Source organism: Euleptes europaea, chromosome 3, assembly GCF_029931775.1.
Source record: "Euleptes europaea isolate rEulEur1 chromosome 3, rEulEur1.hap1, whole genome shotgun sequence".
In the NCBI taxonomy this organism is placed as follows: Eukaryota; Metazoa; Chordata; class Lepidosauria; order Squamata; family Sphaerodactylidae; genus Euleptes; species Euleptes europaea.
The window spans coordinates 86,240,974-86,258,281 of NC_079314.1; the positions used below are offsets into that span (position 1 = coordinate 86,240,974).

At 42.6% G+C, this 17,308-nt stretch overlaps 3 protein-coding genes across 3 annotated transcripts; 2 read left to right on the forward strand and 1 right to left on the reverse strand.

Annotated features, from left to right (window-relative positions):
* Nucleotides 1-268: 268 nt before the first annotated feature.
* On the forward strand, nucleotides 269-9,033 carry LOC130475629 (matrix Gla protein-like). Its single transcript, XM_056847455.1, has 3 exons — nucleotides 269-419; nucleotides 8,266-8,338; nucleotides 8,823-9,033. Exons 1-3 carry the CDS (start codon nucleotides 353-355, stop codon nucleotides 8,950-8,952), a joined length of 270 nt encoding a protein of 89 aa, XP_056703433.1. The 5' UTR covers nucleotides 269-352; the 3' UTR covers nucleotides 8,953-9,033.
* A 2,468-nt stretch (nucleotides 9,034-11,501) lies between these two features.
* On the reverse strand, nucleotides 11,502-12,289 carry LOC130474842 (uncharacterized). The gene has a single exon (XM_056846537.1). The coding sequence runs from the start codon at nucleotides 12,279-12,281 to the stop codon at nucleotides 11,502-11,504; it is 780 nt and encodes a 259-aa protein (XP_056702515.1). The 5' UTR covers nucleotides 12,282-12,289.
* A 3,096-nt stretch (nucleotides 12,290-15,385) lies between these two features.
* Nucleotides 15,386-17,026, forward strand: SMCO3 (single-pass membrane protein with coiled-coil domains 3). Its single transcript, XM_056847375.1, has 2 exons — nucleotides 15,386-15,464; nucleotides 16,313-17,026. The coding sequence occupies exon 2, from the start codon at nucleotides 16,327-16,329 to the stop codon at nucleotides 17,002-17,004; it is 678 nt and encodes a 225-aa protein (XP_056703353.1). The 5' UTR covers nucleotides 15,386-15,464; nucleotides 16,313-16,326; the 3' UTR covers nucleotides 17,005-17,026.
* Nucleotides 17,027-17,308: the final 282 nt, after the last annotated feature.

Sequence of the window (17,308 nt, forward strand, 5' to 3'; positions counted from 1 at the left end):
CTGGAAGAGGATTTTTAAAAATGCTTAGCAGGATGTTTGTAATTCAGTTGTTTTATTTCTTTGTTTTTCCTTGAAATAAGAGTCCTTAAAGTCATCAGGAAATTCTACAAGCCTTTGGCCTGAGGCAGCCATGCAAATGGCTGCCAGAATTGGATGTCTTTTGACTCAAATGGAAAGTTTTGAACTGGATGCTGTGACACTAGAATGGCAGTGTTTCAGGGACTCCCTGGCCAAGGGCCTGCTCTGGTCACAGAATATAAGTTGTTGCTGAAAAGCAAAGCTCATGAGAAGCTGCTGGATCTTTCAAGAGAAGATTCAACTATAAAAAGAATTCTCTACAAGCAGGAAGAAGATGGGGAATCTTCTGATGCTGCTTTTGCTTATTCTGGTCTTGACAGGCTCCTGCTGTTGCGAAGGAGGTAAGGGAATGTGGCCGGGATAATAATAATACTTAGCATTTGCATAACATAATATTTGTGAATGTTTAAAGAGCTTCATATACATTAGCTTGTAATCTATACAACCACTATGTCAGAGAGATCAACAATATTATCCCTATATTGCAGATGGAAGCTGAGAGAGAAATGGCTTGTCTAAGTCCATCCTGGGATGTTAATGGATAAGATTCAAACCACCGGCTGCCTATTCAGTCTCTTAGGCAGCATTCCTAGGAGAATTTCCCATTAAATAAAATGGGACTTACTTCTGAGTAGATCTGCATACAATTGTTCCCTTAGCCACTATGCTGCATCAGTGACCAAGACATGATTTTTCATGGGGGCCTGGCAATGTACTTGGACTTCGTGAGAGGGACAGATTTTGTAGGGAGAGAATCACAAAACCATTTTTCTCAAACCTGTTTCAGTTGTGGTTGGTATGCTTGCCAACAGTGAACCTGACTGGATGTCTGACATTCCTAAAACAGCCGTCATGAGGCCTGCCCAGGCCAGTTTTAACCACAGCTGTGAAAGCAGCCAACCAGGCAGAGAGATGCTCACATGGTGTAAGATTCTGGTGGAAACCAAGATGATAGAAAAAGGTCAGAAATGGATGTCATGCAAAGGTTAACAAGGGGCATCGTCTGAACTGCAAACTTGTGCTAGTTTTACACTAGTTTAATTTTTGTTTATTTTTATTTATTTTACTTTTGCATTTTAAAACAATTATAACTTGCTGTTCCGGGGCTCAGAGAGGCTCACAATAATAATGGCTTCTCCCAAAGAATCCTGGAAACTGGTGAGGGTGTTAAGAACTTCTGTAGAGACCCCTACCCATCCTTCTGTTCCCTGGGTGAAGGAAGACTTCCTATCAGCCCAAGCTTATGCAAGTTTATTTAAAATTAAGACCCACTGAGTTTAATAAGGCTTACTCCCAAGTTAGTATGCATAGGACTACAGCTGTAGCTGCTTATATAGGCATAATTAAAGAATGATATGGAAATACATTCACCCACAGATAGACAAATAAGGCAGGGACACATCTTCCCCTTGGAGTAACTCATGAATTTCACACAAACAAATATCAGCTAAGGGTTATTATCTTACCCACATAACATGCCATTCTGAACAGCAAGCAAATGAACAGAAGCACCATCATTTGGCAAGTCCACTTTCCTTCATGAATTAGATTATATGTGACAAACTATGAAACTATTTTCAAAAACTTCAGTTAACTAGGAGTCCATATCCATGTGCCTTAAATTGTTTCTCGAAATTTTTACAAAGAAAGGGTTAAGAACTTACAGATTCATATGCTCCCAGTGAAGACGGTCTGTGTCCAGATAAACAGGAAAGACAAATAAGTTCTTGCTTCTTATGCTTTTTCATAGTGTCTGCAACCTTGAAATTTTAGGGACAGAAGCAAGAGGTTGAAACAGTTATGACTTAATACATAGCCACGTTTTTTTGGCTAGTCTGACCTGCACAAAGATGCCGGCAACAAATTATTTTAGCAGTCTTGTATCAGTACTTTAGTGGCACCATCAAATATTTATGTGAGCAGATAGGCATTTAAGTGAGCAAGTTAATGTCTAGCTCATGCTTGCCTCTCAAATAACATGGAAGATGCACTGTAAAGACAATGTTGGCCACATCACACAGCTAGGGAGCTCATGCCTTCAGCTTTTGACCAGAACACCAACAGCATGAAAGAAAGCCGCATCAGTAGCACTCTTCCACTTTCCCTGATGGGAAGGTAAGAGAGAGATCATTCAGGCCAGGGAGTTAACCAGGCAAAGCAGCTATCAGAGGCACAGAGGCCTTCTTTAAACACAGAGACATTCAAAAGAAAACAAGGAACACACAGGCTGTGTGAAAACAAATGAAATTTTTTAGTAAGGCAATTATTTCAACAATTTGCTAAGATTATACATTAAGACAAATGATAAGAATGGCTTCAAATACATCAGACACAGGAACACAGCCAGGGAGGTAGTTAGGCCAAGAGGCTAAAAAGAAGTGAGAGGATTTCTGAAGGATGATGGGGAAATGGCAAGGATGTTGGATGGATTATTAGTGTGGCTCTTCATTGTGGGATGCTCTGGACAGTTTCCCATGTTAGAACCACTATTTTCAGGAAGGGTCTCCGAGGAAGCGACTCAAATAGGAGACAAGAGAAAAAGTTCTGTGGCTACTTGACAAGTTAAAACCTAACAAGTCATGAGGTCCAGACAGTATACACTCTAGGGTTTTTTCAAGAACCAAATGTGAAACTGCTGGTTCAAAAACTGGTCTTCTGGAGGACTAGTATGTACAGTAGCACATATAATGTCAATTTTAAAAAGGGGATCCAGATGGGGTTTAGGAAATTCTAGGCCTGTTGGTCTATTGGCTGTTCCAGGTAAATAGGTAGAAACCAATATTTGATACATAATTATGCAGCTTACAGAAGAACAAGCCCTATTGAAGAAGAAACAACTTGGCTTTTGCAAAGAGAAGTTCTGTCTCATCAAGTTTTTGGTGTGCTTTGACAGTATGGATAAGCTTACAGATAAGAGTAAGCTGGCAGATGTTACATATTTGGGAATTTCAAAAAGCTTCTGGCAAAGTCCCTTACCACACATTTCAGAATTTAGAAGACCTGTGATAAGGGTGTGTATCTTCTTATGGATTAGTAACTGGCTAAACAACAGGCAGCAGAGGACAGGAGGAAATGGCTGGTTCTGTGTTAGGTATTGTTTTAAAAGTATACCTCTAGGGTGTGATTCGGTCACCCCTTGTCATACATCTGGAAAAGTGGCAGAAAAGGATAACCAAAATAATCAAGGGGTTGGAGTGCCTTCTATCTAAGCAAGGCTAAAGAGTTTAGAGATTTACTTTTTAGAAAAAGGAAGGAAGGGAGAGAGACATAACAAAGGTTTATAAAATCATGCATAGTATTGAAAAAGTGGACAGGTAACTTTTTCCTCTCCCCCACAGTACTAGCATTCAGGGGCAAAGAAATTGATGAACAACAGTTTTAAGATAGACAAAGGACAGTATTTCCTCACATAGCTAACTTATGAAATTCACTGCCAGAAAATACTACTGGTTTTAAATGGTTTTAAAAGGTGACAGGTAAAATTCATGAAGGCCATGCCTATCAACTGCTATTAGCTATGATGGCTACAAGAAGCCTTCATGATTAGAAGTACACTTCATATTATCAGTTGATGGGTGCCCTCTATGTCTCATTTGCTGACTTTCTCAGGGCATCTGATCAGTCCCTGCGAGAAACAGGATGATGGACGAACAATGCAATCCTAAAATCACTTTCTTGGGAATAAGCCCCACTGATGAGACCTGAGTAGGATTCAGAGTAGACCTCCTTAGCATTGCTCTATATATGGATCTTTAGTCTGTTCCAGCAGGGTGATTCTTATGAGTTCTTATCATTTGTTGCTGAAGAGACAGTGGCAGAAAATGGTTTGAGAGCTCCTTACAGCTTCTTTTGTTTGTTTTAAATGGTAAACTGCCTTGAGTGCCTTAGAATAAAGGGTGGTATATAAATGTGTTTTATTATATCTCATCTATGTTTTTCAGATACAAACAAGCCCTTGGATGAAGGTGAGTACATCGCAAAGCTGGTGTTCATAAGTTTCCAAAGGGTTCCTCAACATCAGGAATGACCTCTTTGAACCAGCTTCACAAAGCAGGCTTTTGCCAGTTATGGGAGTCGAGTACTGTTACTATATTTGGGTTTTTTTGTGGGTCCTCCATAAGGTAGGTTAGGCTGAGAGTGTGTGAGTGGCCCAAGATCACTCAGCAGGCTTCCAATGGCAGAGTGGGGATTTGAACCTGGGTCTCCCAGATCCTAGTCCAACACTCTAATAATTATACCTGGCTGGATCTCATGCTGAGCTTATAGAGAGGCCATACCTATTTTCTTCAGTATATGGAGGGAACATGGTTTAGGCCTCCCCACCCACCAAATCTTTGCAGGAACTCCATCAGGAAAAAAACTCTTTTGATTCTCTGCAGTTTCTCTGATCTCATATGTGGAGGCAATTTCTGACAAATAATATTGCTATTGAGGTTCATTCTGGAATTTCCTCCGAGAGCCAAACAAAATGGAGGAACTCTACAAGGAGGCCTGTGATTAATTTTTTTTTTTTTAAAAAAAAACATGTTTAGATGTTATAAGAGACCTGGCATGAGCTCAGTTTGCCAATTAGTCCCCCAGTGAATAAGCCCTCTGTTAGCCAGACACCCTGGGCAGTCTCTTGCCTGCTGGTCTAGTAAAAGATTAGGGAAAGGCATTCTTCCCAAGCAGCAGACAGGCTGGCATAAGAATGTCTCCAGTGGACTTTTAGATGCTGTACAGAGAATCTTTATTCTTATTTACTGAGATACGTTTAGATACCACCTCCCTGCCACTGCATTTAAGGTGGTTTACAATTGAAAATAATACCTACAATATGATACACACACAGTGCAAAAAGGGAAAGGGAAATGAAGACCAAAAGAAGCAAATTGAGGCACTTAGAGTGGAAATAATGGCACTCTGCCTGGGAGATGGACAATCTGGATTTCTAAACAGAGGTGAGCAATGGTAATGTGTCAGGCGTGTACAGAGGGACAGGTAAGCAAAGGTCATACAAGGCTAGACTCTTCTGCCTTAAACTAAGAGCCCATTCCCAAAGTGGGTGGTTTTTAGGTGGCACCCAGAGCAGCTTGCTGCCAGCGCAGCAAGCCGGAAAAAGAATTAAAAAACACTTTTCTGGAAAAATCCTGTGGATTTCCCCAGAGTTCCACGGGGCTATGCCACCATTTTGCAGGGGTAACTAAATGCCTGCAAAATGGTGTGTTTCCGGCCCAATAGGGCTTAAAAAACTGTCTAAAGGCAGCTCTGCCCCTGGGAATGCCCAGGGAACGCCCTTCTGGACACTGGCATTGGGAGATATGCTGGAAAAATGCTGCTGGGAGGCAGCGCCTGAGCCCTATGCTGCTGCTGGCATCCAGGGGGGGCGGCATAAATTGCCCTACACAGGTGTCCATGCCAGTTTGCATGGTGCCAGTGGCATGGATCCTGGCATAGGGGTCACACTGGTTCCTATGCAGCTCCAGCCCTCCCTTCAGGAATGGGCTGCCCGTGTGGCAGAGAGGGACTTGGCAAGTTCAACATCTTCTATTGACTCCACTCCAAAAAGTTTATCATATTCCACAGATTTGATAGTTGTCATAGCAACGGCATTTACCATCAGATCCTACTTGTGAGCTGATGTATAATGGCACTTGCAACTTACAGAGTTTGACAGGCCACATGCAACAGGAATACGGTTTTGAAAGTTGACAGCTTCTAAGAGTTTGCATCTGGAGCTTGCCAAAGCCAAAGTGCCTGAAAAGCCAATAAAGTTTTCAGATTTCATATCCAACATGTGAATTTGAATCTCCCTTCAACATTTCTCATTTTACCAGTGAAACTGGGTTTTTTTCTCAAACTGCATACATTTGCAAATATTAGTATCAGCTGTACTATGATGAAGAAGACACTGGTTTGTGAACTTGAATGAATGACAACCCGGTCCTGGAGGGAAAGCCTAGTCAACTGCCGCTGGGATGTTATGGGGAACTTGTGCTGTGCAGATAGGAATATGAGGCTTCCACTGCAATAGCGATTGCAGAGAAATAGCTCCTCCTCCTGACTAACATCTCTGTCACAATTGCATCTCTCCTTTCCTTGAGCAACTCACGTTTGTGTTCATGGAGCTAACCACCTGAGTGTGTGAAGACGACTAGCCTTCAGCTCACCCAATGAGCTACAGGTCAACATCTTCTGTCTGCTTTCCTCTTGTCTGTTCTGCTGTTGTCCTTTTATTACCCTGATTGCTCTCCTTAGGGGGTTTCTTCCTTCCCCCTGCTCCTCTTCCTGCTTTGTTCTCCAAGCTCCAAGAAAGCAACATGTGCTTTCTGCCTCTCCCGTAGGTAATTTCTACATGGAGTTTTTGCTTCCGCTTGGCTTCTTAACAACATAATTCCCCCCACCTTTGCTCCTGCGTTGCCAAGTCAAAGCTGATTTATGCGACCCCATAGGGTTTTCAAGGAAAGAGATGTTCAGAGGTGGTTTGTCATTACCTGTCTCCCCGTCATGACCCTGGTATTCCTTGGAGGTCTCCTATCCAAATACTTGCCCCGGTCGAGGCTGAGAGTGTGTGACTGGCCCAAGGTCACCCAGCACGTTTCCATGGCAGAGTGGGGATTCGAACCTGGGTTTCCCAGATCCAATCCGACACCTTAATGATTACACCATGCTGACTCTCCACCTCATTTACCATCACCCCTCTGCTGATTTCCATCCATCTTTCCCCCATATTTTTTCACACTGGCTTTGCACCGATGTTTCTGGAAGGAATACACCTAAACATTTTTTGTGGTGTCTGTACAGTTTGCTGCACTTTTAAAGGTCCTGCCCACATCCAACTACTTTTGCACCCTGGCATTGTTTTTCTGAGCTGCTGCTGTTTTCTCTGGCTGCACCTTCCTTAAAAACACACACACAACTTTGTGGCATATTGATATACTGCTGTAGCAGATGACCATAAGATGAGAGGTTTGGGAGGTATGTGTCTTGCCTTACAGTAGGATGGTATGTTTAGCTATTAAGAGTTCCTTTTCTTTCTTTAATGTACTGACTGCTAATGGACCGCTTTTAGCTGATCAGACAAAGGGGGATTAGTACCAAGCAGAAGAAGGGAGGAGGACTCAGCTCAATACTTGTCTATTTCGTTCATTCACACACCAACGCAGTTCCTTATTTCCTGGGGTGGAAAATCAGAAAAGATTCTGGCTACTGAAACACTGAATTACAACCCAAGGGGCTGGGAGGGGGCTTCCCCATAACTGGGGATTAAGGCCTTGAAAGGTGAGGCAGGAGGGAGGTTGCACTTGTGAGTAAAAGAGAGAGAAGCATGCAGCCGGGTCCCCTCCCCTCTTTGGATTTTATAAAGGTCTCAGAAAGGCTGCACAGGTTGGCTTGTTTTTTTGAGGGTAGGGATTGAGCTATATAAAAATGCAGCCTCAGGTCTACAGAAGGCGGAACTCTCCATTGCCCTGGAAACACCACTTCATGTTATCCTGCTGTGGCAATATAGTGCATGTGCAAAATGAAAAAGGAAAAAGAATTGTGGTGGCACCATCACAGCCTTTGGAGCGACGAAAGCGCTGATGGAACTAAAATGCGATCCTTTGCTGGATCTAATAGACAGAGGAAAGCCCAGCTTAGACACAATGGAGAAAAAAGCAGAGGAAAGCAACCAGTATGGAGGCAAGCTTTGAAAGCGCTTCAGCTAGAAACGCAGTAGCAGAGAAAATACAGAACAAGCAGTTATAAGTTAGAACGTCGCTCTCACTTTTCCTATCATCATATAAATTTCTTTTATCAACAAAGAATATCCTTTCCTTCAGCAAAGATGAACACAGGCATCTTTACAGCCATCCTTTGGCAAACTGAAAAGCTCTGCAAATTTGGCTATAGGTCCCCACTCCCCACTTGTTCTAGCACTGTACCTGAAACAAGACAAGCCTAGAAATGACCCTGCAGGTCTGGAGCCTATTTCTCACATTTTGCAATGGCTTCCTTTACTGGTCAGCTCAGCTAGCGGTACGTGGGGATCAGGAAGCCCTCTCATTCTGCTGTAAGAGTAGTGCATCAGCAGCTGTACATAGTAGCAGCAGCCTACTGACTGCATAAAATACACATTTTAGCTTCAGAACTAGTTGGTTACTAGAGTTTTCACTTTGGTTTAATTGGCTATTATTCTCATACTGTAACATGTCATTTTCACAACAGGAATTAAGATAAATAAAAAAACTGCCAATGCCTTTGTGAGGAGGCAGAAGAGAGCCTATCCATATCGTGAAAGGTAAGAGTCTACAGGGTTTAAAGTTGATAGCCCCAAAGAAGGCACTGCAGACTGTGAAAAACATTGAGATGCTTGCGTATATAATTGTGCACATTAATTGCTCATACGACTCCACAGATTAACCTGGAGAAGAAACAAGAGATTGCAGGAGATACACTGGAAAGAAGTAAACTTCTCTTCCTTAACTTAGCCATTATCTCCGAGCGTAGATTTAAACATTACTTCTCCCATCTAGAGGTGGCCAGGTAGTATGTACTTGGTGTATCATTCTCTGGAGCTGGTGTCACATAAAAAAATCTCTTTGCATTGACCCAAATGTAGTCAACATCTCCACAAGAGGGCCAGCAGATGGGAGGGATGTATTGTACAGGCATGGAGATGCTGCATGTATTTGGACTGACATAGCTGGTTAGAGCATTTTGACACTTATGGCCGTCATATAGAGTTCCAGGGTAGATAAGAGATTCCATTCCCTGTGCTGCAGGTACTACGAAATGTTTAAGTCCCCAACGGAGCTGAAGCATGAACAGTGTGAAAACTACGCACCTTGTGACTACTACTCTGAAATAATAGGATTTCAAGCCGCATATAATCTTGTTTTTGGAAGGACCTGAATGTGGACATTTCATGTTCTCATCTGGATGGAATTTCTACATGGAGCCATTGGAAGGGAGAGCAAATAAATGGGAAACAATATTGGTTTCACATTACTGGTGCAAGTCCAGTAGTTATTACTTATGCACAGTGTCTACTTTCCAGTCATGAAATAAGGAATAAAACACTTATCCTTTGTCCTGGGGGCATCTACGTCAATAATCAGTTCCACAACCTCCAATATATTGGTATTCCTTGGAGGAGGGGGCAGTGGTAGAGTGGTCAAGGGTCTACTAAGTGAATAAAAATGGATCATTTCCAGGGCTCACTTTTCTGGTAGGGATCTGGAGGCAAAATCAATACCCTGTATTAGTGCTGTAGTGAATTTTTTGAGGGTTCAAATTATGGCATAGGGAGTTTAGAAAGGAGACACAAATTTTCCACACATGCTCCAAATATTACCTTGTTATAACACTTTTCAGCAGTTTGTAGCCTAGTTAGCTATTTTCATGTTTTTCTTTCTTTCTAGAAACAGTGAAGGTCTTTCTTGTGTGTTTTATTACTGGAGCTGCCACCTAGCCAGGTCTGATTGGCTACATGAGGATATCACTGTTTCTAGTAGGAACTGATTAGGAAGAACTTTCTGATGGTGAGGGATGTTCGATGGTGGAATGTGCTGCCTCGGAGGGTGGTGGAGTCCCCGTCTTTGGAGGTCTTTAAGCAGAGGCTAGATGACCATCTGTCAGGAGTGCTTTGATTGTGGGATCCTGCATGGTGGGGGGAGGGTTGGGGTCACTGAGGATGTGGGGGGAGGTAGTTGTTAGTTTCCTGCATTGTGCAGGGGGTTGGACTAGATGACCCTGGTGGTCCCTTCCAACTCTATGATTCTATGATTGAGAAACCCGTGCTGGCTCTTCGTAATCAGATCCATCCTTTCTAAATGCTCAAGGGCTGACTGTTTGATGATGTATTCTAAAACTTTTCCTGGTATAGACATCAGGCTATAGACGGGATGGTAGTTACCTTTTACCTGGAGATGTCAGGGACTGAACCTGGAACTATCTGTATGCAAACCACGGACTGAAAAACTGTCCCATGATTCCTCCCCAAATAACTGGGATGTGGATGTCTGTTGTGGCTGAAAAGTCAGGTACATAACCCACATGGCACTATGATCTCCTCTGCACACTTTTGTACAAAGAGAAGGGTACATCTTGTACAAGGAAGGTGCTGGTAGCCCCATGAAAGGTTGAACATGGAATCCTTTTCAGCATCTGTGAATGTGACCCTGAAGCCCACTGAAAGGCCTGTACCTGGCCTCATCTTTTTTTTATTTAACAACCAGCAGATGTCTGCGCTTTTCAGTCTTTTCTCTGCAATCACTAGAAATAGTTGTTTCGAAGAGAAAATTGTCAGTTCTGAAGAAATCACATTCTGCACTAGATTACACATGGGATACAGGTTGCATGTGGACAAAGAGAATATTCAGTGCTGACCACATTGCTAAATATTCACCTGCTGGACTTGATTAAAGGACACTGTTCAAAGGGGACAAAATAGGCCTGGTTCTTCCCCAGTTCCTATAACAAAAATCCAGAAGTCTAAAAACCAGGTTTTAAATGTTACTGTGTTGAAGTCATATAGATTTTGCCCTTGTAAAGGCCAGTGTGGGTGCAAAGATTGCTGGAGGTGATGCTGCTTTATAAAGCTCAAGACAGATAGTCTTTAACTGTGGTGATGGGGGGGGGGGGGGAGACCTACCATGAGGCTCAAACCCATTAGTTTAATCTCTAACAGGTTTTCTCCTTAAGAATGCACCAGGTTGGTCACTTGACTTATCATTATTGCTCCTCTGCTGCCACCATGTGGAGTTTTCACTTAATAACTAGGATAGCACTTTCTGCAGTCACAAGTCACACTCATGGGTTCAAAATCCAGATCCAGGGAGGCTGGATAATGGCATGATTTTGGTGTATGTGAGCTATCTCATACTTGCAGTTAGCTGCCTGTCCAAAGCAAACAGCAAGTCTACGTGTGTGTCACTTACTTTATGTGCCAGTCAAATCGCCTTACGATGCAGAGGTATGAGTGTACCAGCAGATGTTTTTGTAGACTGGTAAATGGTTTGCATGATTCTATAGCATTGGGTTATCTCCATGTTTCATTCTGGTCAGAAGAACCCATAGCTGAAAGCTCTGGCATATTAGTAATAGATTGTGGTAATAATGGTATTGTGCTGCAGCCATTTAGCAAATGATTATATATTTTTTAAACCCCTCAAAGTCCTCTGGTGGCATGGGAGAGGAGAAATGGTGGCTGTGGGGTAAGACAAGCCTAAGGCAAGGAAACTATGGGGGAAACTGCTGTGTGGATATTCTGTTGTAAATGTCTCCGCATTCATAGTGGAAACAAGAGCTACATGAAGAATCATCGCCATGTGGCAGCAGCCATGGTTACAGAAGGAAATACAATTGCTGCAATTAGCAAAAGTTTTCTCTTTTATTTGCACAACTTCCCCTGTTGTGAAAACAGAAGTGGATTTCTAACAGCTCAGCAGTCACCTTCCAGATCACTGCATCTTGTCGATTATCAGTGTGACGTACTCTTCGGCTCTCTTACTAACACTTTGGAAATGTTCACAAACTGGCTTCAGCACCTTAACAGCATCTTCCAGGCAGTCTGCAGCTATTTCAAGGCTGTTCTTGGGTGTCTGCCCCCGAAGAACTACTCGCATGAAACTGGTAAGTGAGTTACCTACGGAAGGCATCGACTGACTGCGACCCTTTGTTACAGGGGCAGGAGATGGACTGGCTGAAGTACTGCTGGGTTCTGGGAGGGCTTTAGCAATCTCATCGTGGGTCATGAGAAGATCACCAACTCGAAGAGACATCACAGGAGAGTTCGCCAATACCCGCAAGGCAGACTGTAGTTTTTCGGGCAGACTGCCATTTTTCAGTAAGACTGCAGCAATGGGACCACAGAGGGTTGGAAAAGATCCGTTATAAAGGCCATATATCTCCTTCACAAGCTTAACTCTTTCATCCATGGCGGAAACAGGTCGGATTATCTTAGCATACAATGGGCCACTGACATGCTGCTGGACATCCTTATCCTTCAACTCCACAGTCTCTTGCATGTCTTTCAGAGCACTCACCAGAAGCTGTAGATTCTCCTTGATGCTGAGGTTTTCCCTCACGACAATGTTGGCGAATGCAGTTTCGAGGTACTGGTTGAGCATTCGGAACATAGTGTTGGTGGCAGAGACACAGATGTAGACACAGTCGTACACAGCACGGCTCGCATTGCACAGCCGCTGCTTATCCTTCTCTGTGCCAAACAAGGACATCATTTCCAAAAAATGAGAGGGCACGCTGAAATTAAAAGCAAAGAGTACTAAGCATAGGGAAAACAGTTCCAAGCCTATCTCACTCATAAGCTTCCACAAACCTCCAACAGCCACATTACTCAAAATAAAAAGAGGCAAAGGTTTTTCTAGATTGGACAAGATATTCATAAAGTGTTTTAAAAAACCTCCCATTTCTACACTTAAAACAAATATGTTTTAAATAATTGAATAACCAGCCGTATAAAGATTTGCAAGATTTGTTCATGTCCTGAAAAAAAAAAAAAACAGACTTTACTAATCTGGTGAGCAAGTAAATAAATGCCAAAAAGAGCAACATATATATTTTTTAAATTTGGGGACTTCATTGAGCCTGTCACTAACTATGAAGGAAAAAAAAAATCTGCACTACGGTATTTCTCTTTTAGTACTATTAGGGATTTAGTACTATCATTTCAATGAGTACCCGGCTTGCTGGGGGTAAAGGGAAGATGACTGGGGAAGGCACTGGCAAACCACCCCGTAAACAAAGTCTGCCTAGGAAACGTCGGGATGTGACGTCACCCCACGGGTCAGTAATGACCTGGTGCTTGCACAGGGGACCTTTACCTTTACCTTTTTTACTATCAGGGATAGAATAGCAACAAAGTTACTAGGGTGACAATTAAGAAAGTACAATTTTGAGTTGTAGAAAATCGAAAACAAAGTTTTATTATCCCCCCCCCCACCGCTTCTTGGGTCAATTTGACCCCACTTTTCTATTTCAGGTGGTAATGTAAAGTATGAATACTACATAGCAAGTCTCCAATTGTGGACCATCTTAGCAGATGGGGGACCTTTCAAGATGGTCCAGCCTTGTATACTTATGGATCCAAATGGTTCCCAGAATGCTCTGGGGGATTTTGAGACCTTTGTTGGTGGTTCTACAGATACTCTTGTGATGTCCTGGAATGTTTGAGGAACTGATGGGAGTTGTTCACTGGCATCCTCTCCCCCGGGGTAGGAAACAGAGGCAGTAGATTAGTGCCAAATAAGACAAATGACTTGGATCTAATGTTTACATTTCAATGGGACAAAGCATTAATCTAGTTAGATTGAATTGTGCTATACGACTTTTAAAAGCTGTAATTAAATTTATATTTTATGGTATATTAGATGTACCCAATTTTGTCTTTCTCTTTTTCATAACAGCAGCCACTGGTGGGGGTGTCAATCATGGAAATGGCACAGGAGGATCAAACTCAGGTCCTATATAAATGTGGTAAAAGGCTAAACTAATCTAACATCTCTCTCCTAGCCCGTTATCTTGGTAGTGGCTTTTATGCTAGATTCAGTCCTTTGCCTGATCTTATAACCAGTGATGTCTAAGGACTAAACTACATGTTACACTGAGGGTCCATGACTGAATCCTCACCAATGCAGCTTGGCTTTCAAAAGCATCTGGAAAGAGCCCAAGTTGTGTTTGAGTTGCAGCACTTCCGAGGGGGATTAACTCCCCCCATTTTCCTGAAACCCCCCTAACACACTATTAAGAAAGAGGGTGCTTCTCTCCCCCCCGCCCTTTCCACTGTAGCTAATAGCAATCCTTAAGGGCTGGTTTCAATACAGGAAAAGGGTGTGAGAGAACTTTCCTTAATGTCACTGTTCCAATCCAACTCAGCTCCGACCAGAGCTTTATAAAATGAAACTATATGGTGAAGAATCTGAATATGGATCCCTAGCATAAATGTAGTTTAACTCCTGCATATGGCATTAACTCAAATTAAAAGCTAAGATGCAAGTATTATTCATGCTCCTTATAACCTTTTGCAAATCCTACCTGCTTATGGAAGGCTATTTGAGTTCATGATGGTCCTAAGTGAGATTCCCACTTACATGAAGAACATCTTTCTTCCATCCTGCCAAAAGATCCAGGCACATAGACTAAAAGCTCAGCCTTACTCAATGCTGACCATATGAGAAATGCAATATGAGCCAGAGGTCTATGCCTGCTTTTCATATTGGTTCCATATAATAACAAAACTTAAATAGATGCTACATGAACTTACAGGCAGCCTTGAACTGCTCGTATATATCCAAAGTATTTTTATTCTGAAACCGTGGTTTCAAATGTGAACACTTATGTCAGCTCCTGAAAAAAACAACCCTGCTATATGGGCTTGCATGCCCTGACCTGGATAGCCCAGTTTAGAAAAGAGTTGACTAAGAGGGGATACGATAGAGGTTTATACAATTATACACAGAATGGACAGAGTTGACAAAGAGAACATTTTATCCCTTTCCCAAAATACTAGAATTTGAGGGCATCCAATGAAGCAGATGGGCACTAGGTTAAGGAAGGACAAAAGGAAATACTTCTTTACACAGTGAGTGATTAAAATGTGAAATTCGCTGCCAGAAGATGTAGTGATGGCCACAGGCATGTGGTGGTGAAAAGTGCTGTCAAGTCACAGCTGACTTCTAGCCACCCCGTAGGGTTTTCAAGGCAAGAGATGTTCGGAGGTGGTTTGCCATTGCCTGCCTTCGTGTGAGCTGAGGGAGTTCTGAGAGGACTGTGACTGGCCCAAGGCCACCCAGCAGGCTTCATGTGGAAGAGTGGGGGAATCAAACCAGGTTGTCCAGGTTAGAGTCCGAGAGACAGCTTTAAAGGGGGATTAGATAGATTGATGGAGAATAGTTCTATCAGTGGCTACTATCCATGGTGACTAAAGGGAACCTCCAAATTCAGAGGCAGTCAACTTCTGAATCCCCGTGCCTGTAGGCAATATCAGGGGAAGGCCTCAGCCTCTATTCCCTGTTGTTGTTCATCCCCCAGAGGAACTGGCTGGCCACTGTGTGAGACAGGATGCTGGACTAGATGGACCACTGTGCTGATCCGGCAGGGCTTTTCTTATGTTCTTATGTCAGCTGTGACTAGATGGCAAAAAAAAGAAAAGAAAAAAAGGCTTGCGGCCTGATTCTATTAACTGCTATTTAGCCAATAAGGGTTTAGTAGAGGACACAGCGCCTCCAGCCTCGTGATTTTTAATGCTGAGCTGGCACTGTGAGCAAGCCTAGGACACTGCGCCAATGCAGCCGTGCAGATCAGCATTATTTTACCAACACCACCAACCAGCAACAACTTAGGAGCCAAAGGCATAATGCCTACAAACAAGGCCTCAAACTCATTCTGCAAAACTGAAACATGAGGTAAGAGCTTGCATTGATCGTTTGTATGTTATGGGTGTGGTTAAGTAAAGGATGGTATTGATGGACATTGGAATAGAAAGAAAGGGAGAATTAGGCTCTGGACATTAACATATAAGCCAGGGGGTACTGGTTGAACTATGAAGAAGTACACAGTTAAGGGGCTATTATATATAAGTGTATTATAACTTTTTAATACCACTTTAAGTTATCAATGTTTCCTCCAAGGAATTCTGGGAGCTGTAGGTTGTTGAGATGTGGAGTGGGAATGAGAGTGCTGAGTATTCTGTTAGATTCATAACCTTCCTCAAAGAACTACAGTTCCCAGGGTTCCTTGGAAAGATGGACTGCCTATTATATCCATTTACAACTTTAGTGCAGATACAACACCTTTTGATGTTATTTGCTGTGTCCTATTGAAGTAACTTTAGGAACAAATTACTTCACAATGCCATCTCTAATGTCTATGTCAGAAGTCATCAACCCTGTTGAACCTGTAGGCACTTTTGGAATTTTGACAAAAGGAAGTGGGTGCTGCAATAAAATAGTTACCATGGTGATAGGCAGAACCAATAACAAAATGGTTACCATGAAGGCTGGGTCCAGTCACAAAATGTTGAGAGGTTCCATGCCTAGCATAATGGAGACATCTGCTCCCAAATGGGTACTCCCTGCAGAAATAAAGTCTCCTTGGTTCTTCTGAAGCACCTTCTACTGTAACGAAGTGGAGGAAAGATGGGACCAACTCTTTGCTTTAGGAAAGAGCAAGTGGGCTCCAGGAAACATATTGCTGGGTACCATCTTGGTGATCACAAGTCTATGGCAACTCTGTATTCATCTTTCATTATCAGATTATCTTCACAGAATGAATTTAAGTGATCTTCTCTATCCAAATAATCCAAAGAGGCGCCAGGATGTCATTGACCTGCACCAGCAAATGCTTGCTTGCATGCAACTTAATTTTAAGGCAACCAATGATCTGATTGGGGCACTGAATGCACACCTGGGGACCAGAATCGCTCACATTAAAATGAAAGAAGGAGGTACCATCAAAGAAAACTGTGACATTATTATACACGCCATGAATGATATTCAGCAAAAGCTGGGGAATTTTGACAAAGAAATGAAGGAAAAGCTAGCACCAGTAATATATCAAAAGCTTTATGATATTAAACAGCCTGAACTGGAAAAAATTGCCACAGCTCGTAAAATCGTTTCTATTGTTCTTGGAGAGGCTACTGCTAGTGCAGGTGCAATAGTTGTAAAATTAATTGGTTCAAATATTATAAAGGTTACTGTTAACAAACTAGTTGCACTGCTTGCTCAGATTGGGGTATCTGTTCTCGGAGGCATTGGCATTAGTGTTCTGGGGCTTGGCATTGAAGTAATTCTTCATGCCATCTTGGGAGCAGTGGAAAGAGATCACCTTCTGGCATGTATTCAGAGCTATGAGCAACATTTGGCTGAATTCAAGGAAGCCTCAGAGACATATCAGTGGGCCATCAATGAAGTAAGTGCACTGGTGAAAGACAAAGCTGAGTAAGTGGCACTAAGGAATGTCCTTGTCCATGGATGACTACACCAACTATATTACAATTATATGACTGAAAAGCCTGGCCTTTCCTGTTGCAATTATGGTTAATATGTCTCTATAAACACAGAGGGTTGGAGTCAAGGTTAATTTCTATCAGGGGAAAGAGTGGATTTTTTTTTTGCTGATTTCCTGTTCTGATTGCAACCCCCCCCCCCAATCCACCCCTCATGTTGTTCCTGAGAATCCTCTATCTCTAATGAGCTGCAGTGGGAGGGGATGGCAGATAATTTCCATACTGCTGAAGTAACTGCCT

What these genes read in the sequence shown, in the direction of transcription:
- LOC130474842 (XM_056846537.1), bottom strand. Translation starts at nt 12,281, where the DNA reads ATGATGTCCTTGTTTGGCACAGAGAAGGATAAGCAGCGGCTGTGCAAT.
- SMCO3 (XM_056847375.1), top strand. Translation starts at nt 16,327, where the DNA reads ATGAATTTAAGTGATCTTCTCTATCCAAATAATCCAAAGAGGCGCCAG.
- LOC130475629 (XM_056847455.1), top strand. Translation starts at nt 353, where the DNA reads ATGGGGAATCTTCTGATGCTGCTTTTGCTTATTCTGGTCTTGACAGGC. An exon ending in CTCCTGCTGTTGCGAAGGAG is followed by an intron (nt 420 to 8,265) that starts GTAAGGGAATGT and finishes TTTTCACAACAG; the next exon opens with GAATTAAGATAAATAAAAAA. An exon ending in GCCTATCCATATCGTGAAAG is followed by an intron (nt 8,339 to 8,822) that starts GTAAGAGTCTAC and finishes CCTGTGCTGCAG; the next exon opens with GTACTACGAAATGTTTAAGT.